At 46.4% G+C, this 16,878-nt stretch overlaps 1 protein-coding gene and 1 long non-coding RNA gene across 2 annotated transcripts in view; one reads left to right on the top strand and one right to left on the bottom strand.

Moving 5' to 3' along the window:
• The window catches only part of LOC310753304 (scaffold attachment factor B1-like), a 38,164-nt gene extending 23,700 nt beyond the window's left edge, over positions 1-14,464 (bottom strand). The window contains exons 1-8 of the mRNA XM_083594444.1: positions 14,015-14,464; positions 8,830-8,917; positions 8,395-8,459; positions 8,093-8,290; positions 7,634-7,696; positions 4,053-4,080; positions 2,617-3,145; positions 2,093-2,139 (exon numbers count right to left, since the gene is read on the bottom strand). Coding sequence (XP_083450570.1) covers positions 2,093-2,139; positions 2,617-3,145; positions 4,053-4,080; positions 7,634-7,696; positions 8,093-8,290; positions 8,395-8,459; positions 8,830-8,917; positions 14,015-14,284 — 1,288 coding nt within the window. The 5' untranslated portion in view covers positions 14,285-14,464. The remainder of the gene's footprint in view (positions 1-2,092; positions 2,140-2,616; positions 3,146-4,052; positions 4,081-7,633; positions 7,697-8,092; positions 8,291-8,394; positions 8,460-8,829; positions 8,918-14,014) is intronic.
• The window catches only part of LOC310753654, a 318,231-nt gene that overhangs the window by 13,322 nt on the left and 288,031 nt on the right, over positions 1-16,878 (top strand). The gene's annotated exons all lie outside the window — the stretch shown is intronic.

The raw sequence follows: 16,878 nt of genomic DNA, 5'->3' as shown, positions 1-16,878 counted from the left end.
CCGGGTCAAAGGCATCCTCTTTTATCTGTCCCTGTGTTAGTTTCAGTCTGTTGGCTAGCTTTCCTAGTAAGGCTGTTTCCCATACGATTTGGTACCAGTGGTCCATGTTCACTCCTGGCAGGTCTCTCCAGTGCCTGGCTATGATGCTCCTGGCTGCTGAGAGTAGGTGGGTTATAAGCTCTTTGATAGTGTGTGAACGTTATTGTCTTGGAAAATATTCAACAGGGCCTATTCTGAGGTGGCTTCTTCTTAGGGCAATCTATTATTATTACTATTATCATCATCTTTTACATAAAGGCACCCCTGCCCGTACGGGCCAGTCGTGTCCGACTCTAGGGTTGTGCGCCCATCTCACTTAAGAGGCCGGGGGCCAGCGCTGTCCAGAGACACTTCCGGGTCACGTGGCCAGCGTGACGAAGCTGCTCTGGCGAGCCAGCACCAGCGCAGTACACGGAAATGCCGTTTACCTTCCCGCTATAAAGCGGTACCTATTTATCTACTTACACTTAGGGGTGCTTTCAAACTGCTAGGCGGGCAGGAGCTGGGACCGAAAGACGGGAGCTCACCCCGCCGCGGGGATTCGAACTGCCGAGCATGCGATCGGCAAGCCCTAGGCGCTGAGGTTTTACCCACAGCGCCACCCACGTCCCTTCTTTTACATACAGTGAGTTTAAAAAAAAGTGAGTTAAAATACAGTGAGTTAAAAAAAGAGTTAATAGTTTTCCCAAGTTAATGAGAAATCCTGTAACATAAGGCACAGCACAACTACTCTCAAGAGAAAACATCTAGAGAGGCAAAACAACTGGCAGGATCGGAAAATTCCCCAGGGGATCCCACGCTTCCAGCTGATGCCTTTTTGGGGGCCAGTTTCTCAACAGGTGACACACTTGAAGTCCCCATATACCCCAGCCACACTGGGCGGACACAGCTCCTTTTTAGCAAGGCCTGGCATAGGAAGTTGGTCCAATTAGCTCAGTGTTGCCTACACTGACTGGCAACAGCCTTCCAGGGCTCCAGACCAGGAGTTTATCCCAGCCCCAACTGGAGATGTCATGAATTCAGTTGGGGCTTTCTGCATTCAAAAGAGGTGCTCTGTCACTGAGCTTTGGCCCTTAACCTTCCTCTTTCAAGACAGGGAAAACAGCACCTAAACTCTGTGAGTTATGGCCAGGGGCTCTGGGAATGGCTCCTAGTCATATTAGTATTATGGGAAGGCAGCCAGGTAAATTAGATATATCAGAGTGCAACAGTAGCTAGGACAAGATGCATCTGGTCCCAAGGTTGCATTTCAGTTTCGTGATGGCCTTTGACGGCTCAAAATAAACAATTATCATCTGGTACTGGGCGACCGGAATAAGCTTGCACCATCTTTCGTTGCAGTCATACTCATGAGTAGAATCACAGAATTTTTGTGGCATTGGATTATCCTTTGTGTCCCTTTCCAAGTCCAATGCAGGAATCACAGCTAAAGAATCCCTGTCAGATGGCCATCCAATCTCTGCTTGAAAACATCCAGTAAAGGGGAGTTCTGTTCCACTGACATGCAGCTATTACTGTTAGAAAGGTCTTCCCAATGTTTAGCCAGAATATTCTTTCATATGAATCCATTGGTCCCAGTCCTATCCCCTCTGGAGCAGAAAACAAGCTTGCTCCATCTTCCAAGTGACAGCCCTTCAGATATCTGAAGATGGCTTTTCTATCAACTCTCTATTCCCCCCCCCCCAAGCTAAACATATCCAACTCCTTCAAGTGTTCCTCATAAGGCTTGGTTTCCAGACCCTTGATCATTCTGATAATCCTCCTCTGCACACATTCCAGCTTGCCAATATTCTATGTAAGGGATTCCCAGAATTGGACCAAGAACCCAAGGTGGGAGTCTAGCCAAGGCAAAATAGAGCAGTACTATGACACTAGATTTCTGTTGATGCAGCCCAGAATTGCATTAACTTTTTTTTTTGCTATTGCATGACTCATGTTAAGCATGTCAAGAAAGACGAAGTCATGTCCGTTATTCTAAATAAATAAATCAAATAGCATCAAAGGAAGGCTGAGTTCTGCCTATGCACAGGCACCAATATTTAAAAACATATACCTTTCTCCTCTTTGGAAGATGGCTTTTCATCTTTGATCTCCTCAGAACTAAAGGAGAAAGAAGGAGAAAAAGAAAAGAAAAACCAATCAGGAAAGAAAATAAGGCAAATTAATATAAAAGATAGATAGATATAGTACACTAGAACTCAATACCTACCAGAATTAGTTGTAAAAAAAGAAAATAAAAATAAGAAAAGCCAACAATGAAAAACATCTTGCTAAGATAGGTACGGGAAGTAAACCTTAAAGACAGAACATCTTACAAACAATTAAAGGCAAAGATTTAAGAAAACAACCTCTGAAGGTTGTAAAAAAGAAATCAAACCTTTCTGGGGTTTTGTTTTGTTTTTAAATTGTACATGGGGAAGGGGGAAAACAAAACCTAAAAGATGGCTTTTATAATAAGGTAACAGAATTTCAGTACGCTTTGAAGAAAAACAGTGACCCTGATCTCTTACAGACCAACGAGATTTTTTTAAAAAAAGAAAAAGAGAGCATCTGGTCTAAAACGGAGAAAAAACAAACCTCGTGTTCTGATCACCACCCTCTTGGGCAAAGGACTCTTCCTCACAATTAGCCTTGGCTTCCATCTTCTCGGCATCTTGGCTAACCACCTGGAAACCTGCGTCCTTCTCCGCAGTTTCCTCACTACTGGCTTCCAGACTTTGGGCTGCTTTGCTACTCTCACCACTTCCTTCTCCTTCTCCTCCTCCTCCTCCTCCTCCACCACACCTGCTCTCTACCGCTAAAGAGTCAGAGTCCAGGTTAGCTTCCTCTACTGTCTCTTCGCTCGGCTCCCCTTTCGCTACCACTAAGTGCTTCGCTTCATCCTCCTCGCTCCTGGCCGCAGCCTGGCCTGACTGGCTGTCCGTATCTAAAAGCTCTTCGTCCGACTGAGCGACGGCAGTGGCAAGTGCGTCTTCCTCTTCCTGGGCTTCCTGTTTGACCGGCAACGAGATATTCTCTTCTTGTGCCTGCTCTGCTTCAGAAGCTTCTTCTTTAAGGGGCTCAGATTTACAAGTGTCACCCAAAATGTCGAGCATTTTCTCATTTTCTATGGATTTAACAGGAATAGAATGGCACAAGGTTTAATCACCAGGGAAACACAGCAAAGACAAATGCGGAACGGGCATGGCTGCCAGACTTAACACTGAGAGAATGGCTAAGGCTACACAGAGATTGGAAAACCCCTTGGGTATACCACATTCAAATGCCTAACGCTAACTAGACATGGTTTATTATAGCAAGATCATAAGTTATGAAGAAGAAAACGACCCTATTAGTTTAATGAAAACCTTCTGGCTCGTTCTTGACAAGTCTTCAAGAGGTTTGTTCTTCCCAAATTCCAAGAGGCTTAAATAGAAATGAATCAAAGAACACAAAATTCCATTTCAAATTCTGAATTGCTTTCTCTCTTTTTGTTTAAGGCAGGGCGGTCCAACATGTCAACTGGAACATCTTCTGATGGTGTGAACATGTGAAAGTCCAAGAAAGGAAACAGTATTATGGAATTTCCAAGTAGAACCTCTTGTCTTCCTTCTTCTGTTACGCCGTAACTCACTTAAAAACACTGTATTTCCCCTATGATAACTTTTAAACTGCCTTCACTATTCTCCCCGATCACACAATCATATATTACAACCTGTGCTACAGGTAGAAATCTTTTGCTTTCATACGCGATGCTAACATTTCTTCTAGTGCATTTGTGAAGCTAAATAGAGATTATTATTATTTTTCTCTTTAAAAAAAGAACATTTCAGGTCTAGAGCAACTGCGAAACGAAAGGCGTTACTTCTCAGAGCTAGCAATAAGGGTTACCGTAGGTTTAAAATCTTTATGAACTTTGGAATGATGCGGATTGTTGACTACTCAGTAATGTAAGAAGTCTAGTTAGTTAAAGTCCTGGGCCTTTTCTCCACCTCATTTTAAAAATCAGCTAGAAGAAATTAATCGAAAGGTACCTGGCTCTGAAGGTTGCTCTCCCAAGTCCTGAAAGAAGAAAATGGTGTGGTGTTAAATGGCGCAAAAAGAGGCCTCAAATAGTTCATACAGTAAGCCCGCAACCTATGCACATTTAACTTGTGCACACTCAGTATTATGCACTTGGCAAAAAAATAATATTAAAATAAAAATCATGGGGGGGGGGGGAGACTTCAGCAATCCCAGCTGCCACAGCACCTAATGTGTTTTCACTATAAAAAATTCTCGCTTCAACACCATTCCCCAAAATGTAACCCCCCTGTAAGTTGAGGGCTTCCTGTGCTGCGTTAAAGTGCAATACTATGCATTAATATGTACAGTTCTGCACCATAGAGACGGCTGAATCCAAGCAAGGCAATGCCCTATTGCAGGGAACTTGTAGCCCTCCAGATGCTGTTGAACTTCCAACTACAGTCATGCCTTGGATCCCGAACGCCTTGGTACTCAGACGTTTTGGCTCCCGAACCATAGCTGTCACCATTCAGATTTGAAAATAAGGGATCAGCAGCCTCACCCGGGGACAGTCTACGGGATATCTAACAATCTGGGATAGCAGCGGGAAACGGCGCTGGAATAAGGGAATTTCCTGTCAAAAAAGGGAAGGTAGGCAGCTATGTCCTTAATGCAGCAAACCTGGAAGTGAGTATTCCGGTTTGCGACCGTTCTTTGGAATCGAACATCCGACTGGGCTTCCGCAGCTTCCGATTGGCTGCAGGATCTTCCTGCAGCCAATCAGAAGCCATGCTTTGGTTTCTGAACGTTTTGGAAGTCGAACGGTACGACTGTACCAACAGCCCCAGGCAGCAGAGGAATGATGGCTGAAAAGGACAAATCTTGGGGTCTGCTACTTAAAGCGTTTCCCAACTTAGCTACAGTCTAGCCCCGCAGATCTTTGATCGGTCACAAAACAAGAGACTTCAGCCAAGCAAAGAAGCAAATCAGCAGCCAGTAGGCCTGATAGTTTATTTCATGGATAGGTAAACTAAGGCCTGGGGGCCGTACCCGGCCCAATCACCTTTCTAAATCTGGCCTGCAGACGGTCTGGGAATCAGCGTGTTTTTACATGAGTAGAATGTGCCCTTTTATTTAAAATGCATCTCTGGGTTATTGGTGGGGCATAAGAATTTGTTCATTCCCCCCCCCCAAAAAAATAATAGTCCGGCCCCCCACGAAGTCTGAGGGACAGTGGACCGCTCCCCTGCTGAAAAAGTTTGCTGACCCTTGGTTTATTTGTTGTAACAAAGGAAGAAACCCAACACAAAGGTTACACGAGTCTTTAAAGGTTTCCCCAGTTTCCCGCATTAGATTTTTCAGTGTCTTAAAAACAGCCGCAAAGTTAGACACCTTACTTTACAGAGTATAAACACGAATGGCCTCAAGCCCAAGAAGCTTCCAACATAAATTTTAGCTCTAGAAAAATAACAGAGGGAGGAGAGGGAGAGGCAAATAAGGGTAGAATGTGTAATTATTTCAGGCTTAGGAGATGGAAACTAGAGTGTGTGTCAAAGATTGTGGATAGGATTTAGGCCCATAACTATTGTCCCAATACAGGAAGCAAATTCAATAATTTATTTCAGCTGTGAAATAAATTTATAATTTCCAAAGAGCCTACGATTTCTGCAAAGCTGGTTATAATTGCTCAGAATCATAGAATTACAGTACAGTGGTACCTCGGGTTACATTTGCTTTAGGTTACATACGCTTCAGGTTACAGACTCCGCTAACCCAGAAATAGTACCTCGGGTTAAGAACTTTGCTTCAGGATGAGAACAGAAACTGTGCTCCGGCAGCGTGGCAGCAGCAGGAGGCCCCACAGGCTAAAGTGGTGCTTCAGGTTAAGAACCGTTTCAGGTTAAGAACGGACCTCTGGAACGAATTAAGTACTTAACCCGAGGTACCACTGTATAGAGTTGGAAGGGACCTGAGGGTCATCTAGTCCGACCCCCTGCAACGCAGAAATCCCAACTAAAGGATCCATGGCAGACAGCCATCCAACCTCTGCTTAAAAACCTCCAGGGAAGGAGAAGACCCCACCTCTTCTGGGAGTCTGTTCCACTGTCTAACAGCTCTTACTGTCACAAAGTTCTTCCTGATATTTAGTCGGAATCTTCCTTTTTGTAACTTAGTTTGGGTCCCATCCATCTTCCACGTGACAGCCCTTTAGATATTTGACAATGGCTATCAGTCTCCTCTTAAAGCTAAATATACCCAACTCCCCGAACTGTTCTGTTCCTCACCTTGGTCGCCCTCCTCTGCACACATTCTAGCTTGTGGATATCCTTAAATTGTGGTGCCCAGAACTGGACACAGGATTCCAGGTGTGGGCTGACCAAGGTAGAATGAAGCGGGATTGTTACTTAAAAGCTGTGTGGATGTTTCTAGGCCTTATGGATATGAATATACTACAACTTACATGAATTGTGTGGGGAAACGTCTGTTAAAAATCTCTGAATAAGATTTCCAGTAGTTAAGCAGCAATGGCTCTGAGGTCCTACTACTTTTTGTGTTCCTCTCTACAATTATCATAGACAGGGAAAAAAAAAGTATGTGATCTTTGCTGTGGCAAGTAAAATTATCCTTCTTGGCCATCAGCTTCCAGCTTTAAACAGGACAGAAAATAAAAACTCAATAAAAAATATAGAGGGCTCAATCCAACTAGGTTCTATTCAGCATAGATTCGAGTTAGTCACATCCATTAATTTTATCTGGCCAACTCCAAGAATGGCTTACACCAAATAACAAGTTTCTCTCAAATAATAATTTGGTTAATAGTAAATAATGTTGAATATAGACAATGACTGATTTATGCATGTCTGATTGATGCACAATTGCGCAGTGCCGAAATGCTTTACGTGGGCCTCGCCAACGCGTGGGGGTCCAGAACGTAATCCCCACATAAAATGAGGATAGCTTGTATATTTTAGCTCTGCAGATAATCTCTAACCTGAATCGGTACCCCTGCCAGATTAACGGGGATAAGATACTTTCTGTATCAAGGAAAAGCCAATCTGATAGCTTTTAAAATATGAATGTTTACAATTTTACCTGTTAGGCACACGCAATTTTCACCTTGAGAAAATAGTCTGCTCTAGTTTATCTAGTCACTATCAGATCTTGCTTCAAACTATCAGTCACAAACATTTCATTATTGTCTGTTGGGTCAAGATAGGGAAGCAGAAAAGAACAATGAAAAAAGAAGCAAAGGCCAATTTGCCAAGTTTGAAAGTTCCTATACTCTCATAGCTATTGTCACAAATGGTCACGGCTGCTAGTCACGTGCCTCAATTTCAACAGGTCTATTCTGAATTGACAAATGTTGGGTACAACGCATTGCCTTGATTTAAATCAGTCCCAGCTGTTTATGCACTGAGGTTACCATTCACACTAGGAAATGAGGAGCTCAGAAACCTTTTGATTTGACTTGCATGGAAGCTAAATATTAGGTGAAGCCAACATCAAAACACAATCTCTATTACAACAACTACAGAAAAGCAATTTGCTAGCTCAGGGCTCCAGAATATGATCAAGCTGACAGGTATTGATCAAGAGACAGGTACATTACCTTCACTGCAGTTAAACCAGGTGAAGTAGCGTCAAGCAGATCATCAAGTTCTTCACCATTCTCCTGAGAGAAGAAAAAAAGGTATTCCTTACAGACTAAAAACGCTTAGAACTACCAGTACTTGAAGCGATGATGTAAGAAGTCACAAAAAGAGTTAACTGTTACCAGCCAGCCTTCCCTTCTGTACCAAACCACAAAATGTTTGCAAACATTCCAATTTCTGAAGTGAAGGTGTGGGCAACACAATGTTGACACATAAGGACACAAAGTGAGGAAGAGAGACTACCTGTGATGGTTAAGAGGGCTTGTGTTGTTTGAACCACAAAACAAAACAAAAAACACTCCAAGGGAAGAATAGTGATTAGACTGGGGTGTGCAGGGCTGAATTTTCCACACAATTCACCAGCACAAATCTTGGGTTTGCACCACAAGAGGAGATGCCACCAACCAATTACTGACCTCGCTTTCCATTAGCTGTTCAGGAAGTTCTTTCATTTCCGCATCAATGTTATCTTTGTCAGAGTCGAGAAGGTTCTCAGAGCTATAGTCATCTCCACAATCAACAGCACTGGTGTTATCTATTTCAGCTTCGTCTAAAATGCTAATATCCATCACATCCATATCCTGGATGTTATCTGAACTTGCTTCAATATCCTCCTGTAAAGGGGGTGGGGGGTAAAATAAAAAAGGAAACTGCAATGCCTTTAGCTTGAAAACAGAGCTTGTAAGGAACACTAAATCACTTTTCTCCTTCCCCTTACCTGTTCATCTCTCGAGTTTTCCTCCAACCCGTTATCTTCTCCACCTTCTTCCTCTGGCTTACGCCCTAAAAACCAGCAAACAGACTGGAGGCTCATCAAGTGTTTTCCAGGTACTGTGCAAAGTTTTTATACACACACACACATGGCCCTGCCCTCAAGTCTTACAATCTAATAGACACCGCATAAACAGAGAGAGATATGAGGTGGGGGAAGTGGAAAACATTTAAATCTAGGTGCCCAAACTTATACATGCTACCCATTTTGCAAATAACTAAATAAAATATTTGTATAGCTGACCCAGAAAATCCAAACTAGCACAAAATCTGCACACGCTAACGAGCTGGTCTAGAAAGAGAACAGCTGTTCACAAGATAAAAAAGCAAATTCAATCTGCAAGAGGGCCAAGAGTGCAAGAACATCCTTGCCATTCCATACCTTTCACTGTTCTTTTGGGAGTTCTCTTGCCGGGGCTCTCTGCCACCACAGTAATTTCATCAGGATTTCCCCCTTCTTCCTCAATGGTCTGTTAGGAAGAAAAGATTGTGTGCATTTCAGAAACAGCAAATGTCTTATTTTATATTACTTGCACATTTTGTAGGATTCTCTGCAAGGAAGCCCAGCAACGCCAAGTCTGCCCTGCATTCAAGAAAGGCAGTATTCATTCTGTCTTCGTAATGTACACCTTTCACTGCATCCCTAAATTTCACCACTCTTACTCAGGACAATTAACCACTTCCTACCCCCACAGCAAGGGATGCGGGTGGCGCTGTGGGTTAAACCACAGAGCCTAGGACCTGCAACAGGGTGAGCTCCCGTTGCTCGGTCCCTGCTCCTGCCAACCTAGCAGTTCGAAAGCACGTCAAAGTGCAAGTAGATAAATAGGTACCGCTCCAGAGGGAAGGTAAACGGCGTTTCCGTGAGCTGCTCTGGTTCGCCAGAAGCGGCTTAGTCATGCTGGCCACATGACCCGGAAGCTGTACGCCGGCTCCCTCGGCCAGTAAAGTGAGATGAGCGCCACAACCCCAGAGTCGGTCACGACTGGACCTAATGGTCAGGGGTCCCTTTACCTTTACCCCCACAGCACCTTCTGTATTTTCCATTTTAACATGCCATTTTTCTTCCTCCTCCCATCATCTGGCCTTCCTCACAGCCCATTCCTACTTGCCACCCCACTTCTCCCACTCCCTATTTCTCTCTTCTCGCCCCTGCCACAAACAGATCCCAAACACATCCCCCGTCCATCACTGTCTTCTTCCCTTTGAAACCGCCCCTTAATCCCCTCCTCTCTTTCCCCCCCTCCCAAATTCTTTTTTCCTCCTCCCTCTCCCCCCTGGAGTAACCCCAATCCCCCTTTCATTTCAGTTAATTTTGTGATTTCAGTTATTTCAGTACAGTATCATCCAATCCCAACTTCAGGCGCCTTCTTCCCATAGCAAATCCCCTCTTCATTACTTTCTCCTTCCTTGTGATTCCACCCACTGTATGATCTCATTCTCTCATCATCTACCCCACAGCAACCCCAGCGCCCCTCATCTCATTTACCTCTGGGTCATCTAATCTGTCTTTTAAATGGAGCCTTCTCCACCCCAGCCAGTCCCATCACCAGCACTTTGCTCCCTTTAATTCTACCCAATTCCTTATCATCTCATTGACTTCACCATCATTCAACCTACTTCTCTCCCCCCCCCCAACCTGCCTATTTTCCCTTTCTATCTTGTCATTCGACCCTCAATCCCCTCCCCAGTTCTCTCCCATCCTTCACATGACTGTATTGCGGGTATTGTTTTCGTTTGTTACTGTGGTGTGAACTTTTGTGTTTTTATATTGTAAGTCGCCTTGTGATCCTTGGATGACAAGCAGCATAGGATCACCATCATCTGATCCCATCTGTAGGAGCCCCCCGCCCCACAACTGACAAACCCCAACACCACCTCCTTCTCCCTTCTTTTAATTCCACCCCTCAATCCCATCTTCTCCCCCTGCCGAAACCAAAATCCTTTCTTATTCAATTTGCTGGTTTGACCTTTAAAGCCCTTCATGGCCTAGGACCCTTGTACCTACGGGACCTCCTCTCCCGGTATGCCCCACGGAGGACCTTAAGGTCCATAAATAGCAACACCCTAGAGGTCCTGGGCCCTAAGGAAGTCAGATTAGCCTCAACCAGAGCCAGGGCCTTTTCAACACTGGCTCCGGCCTGGTGGAACGCTCTGTCTCATGAGACCAGGGCCCTGCAGGATCTGATTTCTTTCCGCAGGGCCTGTAAGACAGAGGTGTTCCGCCTGGCCTTTGGCTTGGAATCAACTTGGTCCCCCCCCTCGTTTTCCCTTTCTCCTTCTGTGATGAAATTCCTATTTGGGGGCTTCCCTGGCTTTTTTCTGGCCCACGTAGGACCAGTCTGGATAGTTGGCTTTGGTGCAGATTTGACGTTTTTATCCTCAAAAAGTTTTTGATTTGAGTTTCTACTGAAATGAGGCTGCATCTTAATGTTGTATTTTAATCTTGTTTTTAAGTTGTATTTTAATCAATTGTTTTTATACCTGGTGTTAGCCGCCCTGAGCCCAGTCTTGGCTGGGGAGGGTGGGGTATAAATAAAATAATAATAATAATAATAATAATAATAATAATAATTATTATTATTATTATTATTATTATTATTATTTCACTGTTACTCAATCCTTAACCCCACCTCCTTTCCTTCGATTCCACTCAATCCCTGCTGCCCTGAAAGAACCCCAATCACGTATTTACTTCTGAATCATCCAATCACCTATTTAGGAGTCTACTTCCCGTCCCCCCCCCCCCTTGCAGGAAACCAAAGCCCAACATCCTAACTTTCCTCCCCAAACCAAACCCATAACTCTCCCTCTATTTTATTCCTTCTCTTGTTCCCATTATCCCACCCGAAACCCCAATACTCCCTCATCTCATTTGCCATAACCCAATCCCACATTTTGGACCCCCCCCTCAAAGGTCCATCACCTTCATTCTACTTTAAGATTCCATTCCTGAATCCCATCCTGCCCCCTACAGCAACCCCACACCTGCCTCATTTACATTTACCAGGGTCATCTGGTTGTCTATGAAAAGGAGACTCCCTTCTGCACCCCCCCCCCAAAATCCCATCACCATCTTCTCCATCCTCACCAAAATCCAAACCCTGTCATCATTATCACTGCCCCCTTCCCAGCAAACTCCATCTCATTTACCCATATTTTTCGCACTATAGGACGCACTTTCCCCCCTCCAAAAATGAAGGGGAAATGTGTGTGCGTCCTATGGGGTGAATGCAGACTTTCGCTGAAGCCTGGAGAGCGAGAGGGGTCAGTGCGCACCGACCCCTCTCGCTCTCCAGGCTTCGGGCAGATGTCCGCAAGCCTTGCGAGCCTGGCGGGAGTTCCCACTGGGCTCTGAAGGCTTGCGGATAGCAGCCTGTTCTGGGGCCTGGGGAAGCTCAGGTTTCCCCCGCCCCAGCCCCGCAGCTGGGGGGGGGGAATAATTTTTTTTATCCCCCCCCAAAAAAACCTAGGTGCTCCCTATGGGCCAGTGCACCCTATGGGTGAAAAATACGGTACGTTACCATCACCCGCCAGTAAATCCAATCATCATAATCTCTCCCGCTTAATTCCACCCTCAACCCTCCCTCTCAATGATCCCCAACCCATCATCTTATTTACTTCAGGGGTCACTATGGATGTGAAGGTCCGGAATAACAACAACACAGTATGAATAGCATTTACTGTAATTTTTACTTCTCCCCAACGAGCCCAGGAAGATGCATGATTAAAAAATAAAAGCACATAAGTGGGGGAGGGGGATAAACAGTCCCCCTCCCCACATATCATTTGCTTAAGGGGCACTGGGGGTGTGAGCACCTGGGAAAAGAATAATATTAAGTGTTTACAATTAATATTTACACCCCCCCCCGGGAGCCCAGGGCGGCACACAAGGTACGTAACTGAAAAATAAAAACAAAGCAAATATCGGAGAGGGGGACACCCACAACCTCTCATTTGCTTAAGGGGAACTAGGGATGCGGGCACCAGGAAAAACCAGTAATACAGTGTTAGCATTTATATTTAACATGTACAGGGAGGTTTTTGAATGTCTGAAGGTTTTTCTGTGTTTTGATATTTCGTTGGAAGTGGCCTGGAGTGGCTGGGGCAACCCATATCAGATGGACGGCATATAAATAATAAAATTACGACTATGATTATTGGAGCCCAAGGCGTCAAAAGAGATATACGGCTTTTAAAACTTAAAAACAGAATTAATCCCTCCCCCAAAACCCCGCGTCTTCACATCACTACGGACCCCCGAAGCAATGATGATGATGTGCGGGTGTGAAAACAAAAAAAAATAGGGGGGGGGGGTCCTCCCCCTCCCCCAATTTACTTCAGAGTCAAGGAAAACAAGTTCACATCTGTAGCCTTTTCCCCAAGGTGGAAAAAACAAAAACAGCTGCGCCACTAGAAAAACAAGAAGAATCAGGGCGGGGAAAAAATAAAAGGAAAAACCCTCCCCCCCAACACCCTTTTCCCCAGAAGCAAATGCGGGTGGTGGTGGGGAGACACAGTAAAATGGGGGAGCAAGAAAACGGATCGCCCCCCACCGCTCTTCAATGTTTCCGTTTATATCTTATTTACTTATTGTATTTATATGCGGGGGGGGGGGGTGGTGGTGGGGAGACACACAGTAAAGTGGGGGAGGGGGAAGCAGCAAGAACCTGGATTCCCCCCCCCCACCTTCCATGTTTCCGCTTATATTTTATTTATTTATTGAATTTATATGCGGGGGGGAGACACACAGGAAAAAGGGGGGCAATAACCTGGACCCCCCATCTATGTTTCCGTTTATATTTTATTTATTCGATGAATTTATATGCGGGGGGGGGGAGAGACACACAGGAATACGAGGGAGGGGCAAGAACCTAGACTCCCCCCCTTTCCATGTATATTTTATTTATTCGATGAATTTATATGCGGGGGGGGGGGGAGAGACACACACAGGAATACGAGGGAGGGGCAAGAACCTAGACTCCCCCCCCTTTCCACGTTTCCGTTTATATTTTATTTATTCATTGAATTTATATGCGGGGGGGGAGACACACACAGGAATACGGGGGAGGGGCAAGAACCTAGACTCCCCCCCTTTCCATGTTTCCGTTTATATTTTATTTATTCATTGAATTTATATGCGGGGGGGGAGACACACACAGGAATACGGGGGAGGGGCAAGAACCTGGACCCCCCCTTCTATATTTCCGTTTATATTTTATTTATTCGATGAATTTATATGCGGGGGGGGGGGAGACACACACAGGAATCCGGGGGAGGGGCAAGACCTGGACCCCCCCTTCTATATTTCCGTTTATATTTTTATTTATTGAATTTATACACCGGCCTATATAGCCAGGGGTCTCAAGTATTATCGTCGGGGGGGGGGGCGGGTTTCCTCTCTCCGTTATTCAGAAGCAAACGGGGGGGGGAATAACACACGACGAGAAACCGCGGGGGGGGGGTGGTTTGTGCTTCCCCCTCCATGTTTTCGCCCCCCCCCAAACCCGGCTTTCACATGAGGGAGAAAAAGAGCCTCCCCCCACCCCCCCCGCCTCACAACTCACGCTGCGGAGGCGCTCGAGGAGGACGCTCTTGTTGCCGCCGGTGTCCAAATTGCGGCGCTTCAGCTCGGCCCGCAGGTCGACCACCCGAAGGTCGCTCAGGCGGCGCGTCGACCCGGCCGGGGAGGCGGCCCCCGCCGCCGGCGAGGCGGCCCCCGCCGCTTTGCCCGCGCTGAGGGGGCACGAAGGAAGGAGGAGCGCCGCCGCCGCCGCCGCGTCGTCCCCCCCCGCCGCAGCCGAGGTGTCGCTCCCCTCAGCGGCCGCAGCTGCCATGGAGCCTGGAAGCGAAGCGCGACGGAAGGAGCAGCGCCGCCGCCGCCGCTTTTCCCCTCATGAAAAAAAAAAAAAGCGGGCGCCGCGGGGGTGCGAGATGCGGGCGCCGCGTCCCGTCAGACAAAATGGCGGGAAGGCCCGACGACGACGACGACGCCGTAGCAGGGGAGGGCGAGTGCGCACGCGCCGAGGACGCGCACGGACGTCGGTGGTGGTGGGCGGGGGGGGGAGAGGACGAGGAGACGTCTGCGCTCGCTATAGAGCAGCGCGGGTAAGGAGGCGGGCGGGGAAACACGCCATAGATTCCCGCGGAAGGGCGTCTCCTAGAGCGGCTGCTTCCGGTTGTAGGCCGCCGCCAACCTGCCCACCCGTAATCTGGTAGCTTCGGGGAGTTTATGGACTGCAACTCCCATCAGCCCCCCTTGGGACCATTGGCTTTGGGGCTGATGGGAGTTGTAGTCCAGGGGAAAAAAAACCACTAAGGCGGCAACTTGATTAATGGATTCCGTTTATATCCCCCTTTTTTTCTTCCAAGGAGGGCAAGGTGGAGCACCTGGTCCCACCTTCCCATGCTCAACAAGGTGCACGGCTCTGAGCTGGTCTTTCAATGGGTTTCTCAGTTGCATTCTTGGCAGCCATCTTTTCTCAAGAGACAATGAAAGAGTGTGCTTTTGTGGGGTGAAATAAATACATTAAGGTCTTATGTATATAATAAAGGTACCAAGCAAACACGTACATAGATATATAGGCCACATGTCTGAAGCTGCACAGGGGAGCAGCCATGGAGCCATTTTGACTCCCAAGCTGACCAGGTGTTTTCTCTGCAAGGTCAAATGGACGAGCCTCCCCACTGTCTTTTCTTTCACAAATCCTGTCTTAAGAGGTGGATACTGGACTTTTTGTCAGACCGCCCCCAGAGGGTTCGGTTGGGCCCTTATACCTCTAATATGCTTAAGACTAACATAGGAACACCACAGGGATGCGTACTCAGTCCGCTCCTTTATATTCTCTATACGTACGATTGTGTCACTGCTCACCCTAGTAATAGGGTTGTCAAATTTGCAGATGACACAACCGTGATTGGGCTCATCCCTGAAAGGGAGGGTGAAACGGATTATAGAGATGAGGTGGAGCGGCTGACAGAGTGGTGCAGAGCTAACAACTTGCTCATAAATACAAGGAAGACAAAGGAGCTTGTGGTGGACTTCAGGAGACAGAAGAGCAATATCCAGCCACTTTTGATTGATGGGGTCTGTGTGGAGAGGGTAACAACGTTCAGATTTTTGGGCGTTGAATTACAAGAGGAACTGTCCTGGAGTGTCAACACAAGGAGGCTTGTGAAGAAGGCGCAGCAGAGACTGTACTTTTTGAGAATTTTAAGGAAAAACCATCTTCCGCAGAAACTGCTGCTTGCCTTCTATCACTGTGCCATTGAGAGCGTGCTCACTTATGGCTTATGTGTGTGGTACGGAAGCTGTACTACCCAGGACAGGATGGGGTTGTGCAGAGTTGTTAAGGCAGCAGAGAGCATTGTTGGCTGCCCACTCTCCACCTTAGAGCAAATTTATGCCACAAGGTGCCATAGGAAGGCACTGTACATAGTAAAAGATCCATCGCATCCTGGTCACTGTCTCTTCGAGCTCCTGCCGTCGGGACGGAGATAAAGGACGATGAAGACAAGAACGAGCCGTCTTAAGAACAGCTTCTTCTCCAGAGCGATCTCGGCCCTGAATGGGAAGCCTGGACTTTGAAAGTCATCTAATCTTCCTTGCTGTACTATACTGTATTGTTTTAATTAGTGTTTTTATGGAGCAGTCAAGTAATTTCGTTGTCCCTGAGAGGGGGCAATGACAATAAAGATATTATTATTATTATTATTATTATTATTATTATTAAGAGTATGTCTGTGTATGAATAGGGGGAGCCTGTGACTTGGCTCAGGAACTAAGTACTTATCATTACAAAAAGTCTGGCCAGGCTCCCCAGGGTATCCAATCAAGTGAGCATTAATAGGTAACCTGCCAGACAGGAGGTAAGCAACACACTCAGATTCCTGCTTTAGCCCGCCCTTTCTGTAATGTAGGTATAATGTATCGGGCGGGGGGGGGTCTTGAGCTACACCCCTTCTGTGATGTAGGTATGATCTTTTTGGGGGTAGTCTTTGACTCCCAAGGTGGGCAATTTAAAATGTCTATAATAGGGCAGACACACCTTTGTTCGGGGTCCTCCTCCTTCTCCTGCGTGTGAGGGGAGCACCCTGTTGCAACAGTTCGATAAAGATCAGGCTTACTAGTTGCTTTGCTTCTCAATATTCTCTGGTTGGCCTGTTTTTTTCCTCCGACCGATGGAGAACCTACAAAGGACTCTATAAGGGCCCTTGTGTCCCCCATAAGGGGATTAGGGCAGATTTTCATTTATTACAGGGGTGAAGTCAAACCTTTGGAGAGTTAGAGCGCCTGCTGTGGTGGTGGAGGCAGACGGGAGAGAGACATGTTTTGTTGCAGCTGGGGCAGACGAAGGCATCTCCCTGTGCTGCTGCAGATGCACCGTGACTTTTTTCTTTCTGTACTCCTCCCAGCTGTCATTCCTCCTCT

This window comes from Podarcis filfolensis (assembly GCF_964270895.1).
Source record: "Podarcis filfolensis genome assembly, chromosome: 18".
Classification (NCBI taxonomy): Eukaryota; Metazoa; Chordata; class Lepidosauria; order Squamata; family Lacertidae; genus Podarcis; species Podarcis filfolensis.
This window is presented reverse-complemented; position numbering and strand designations above follow the sequence as displayed.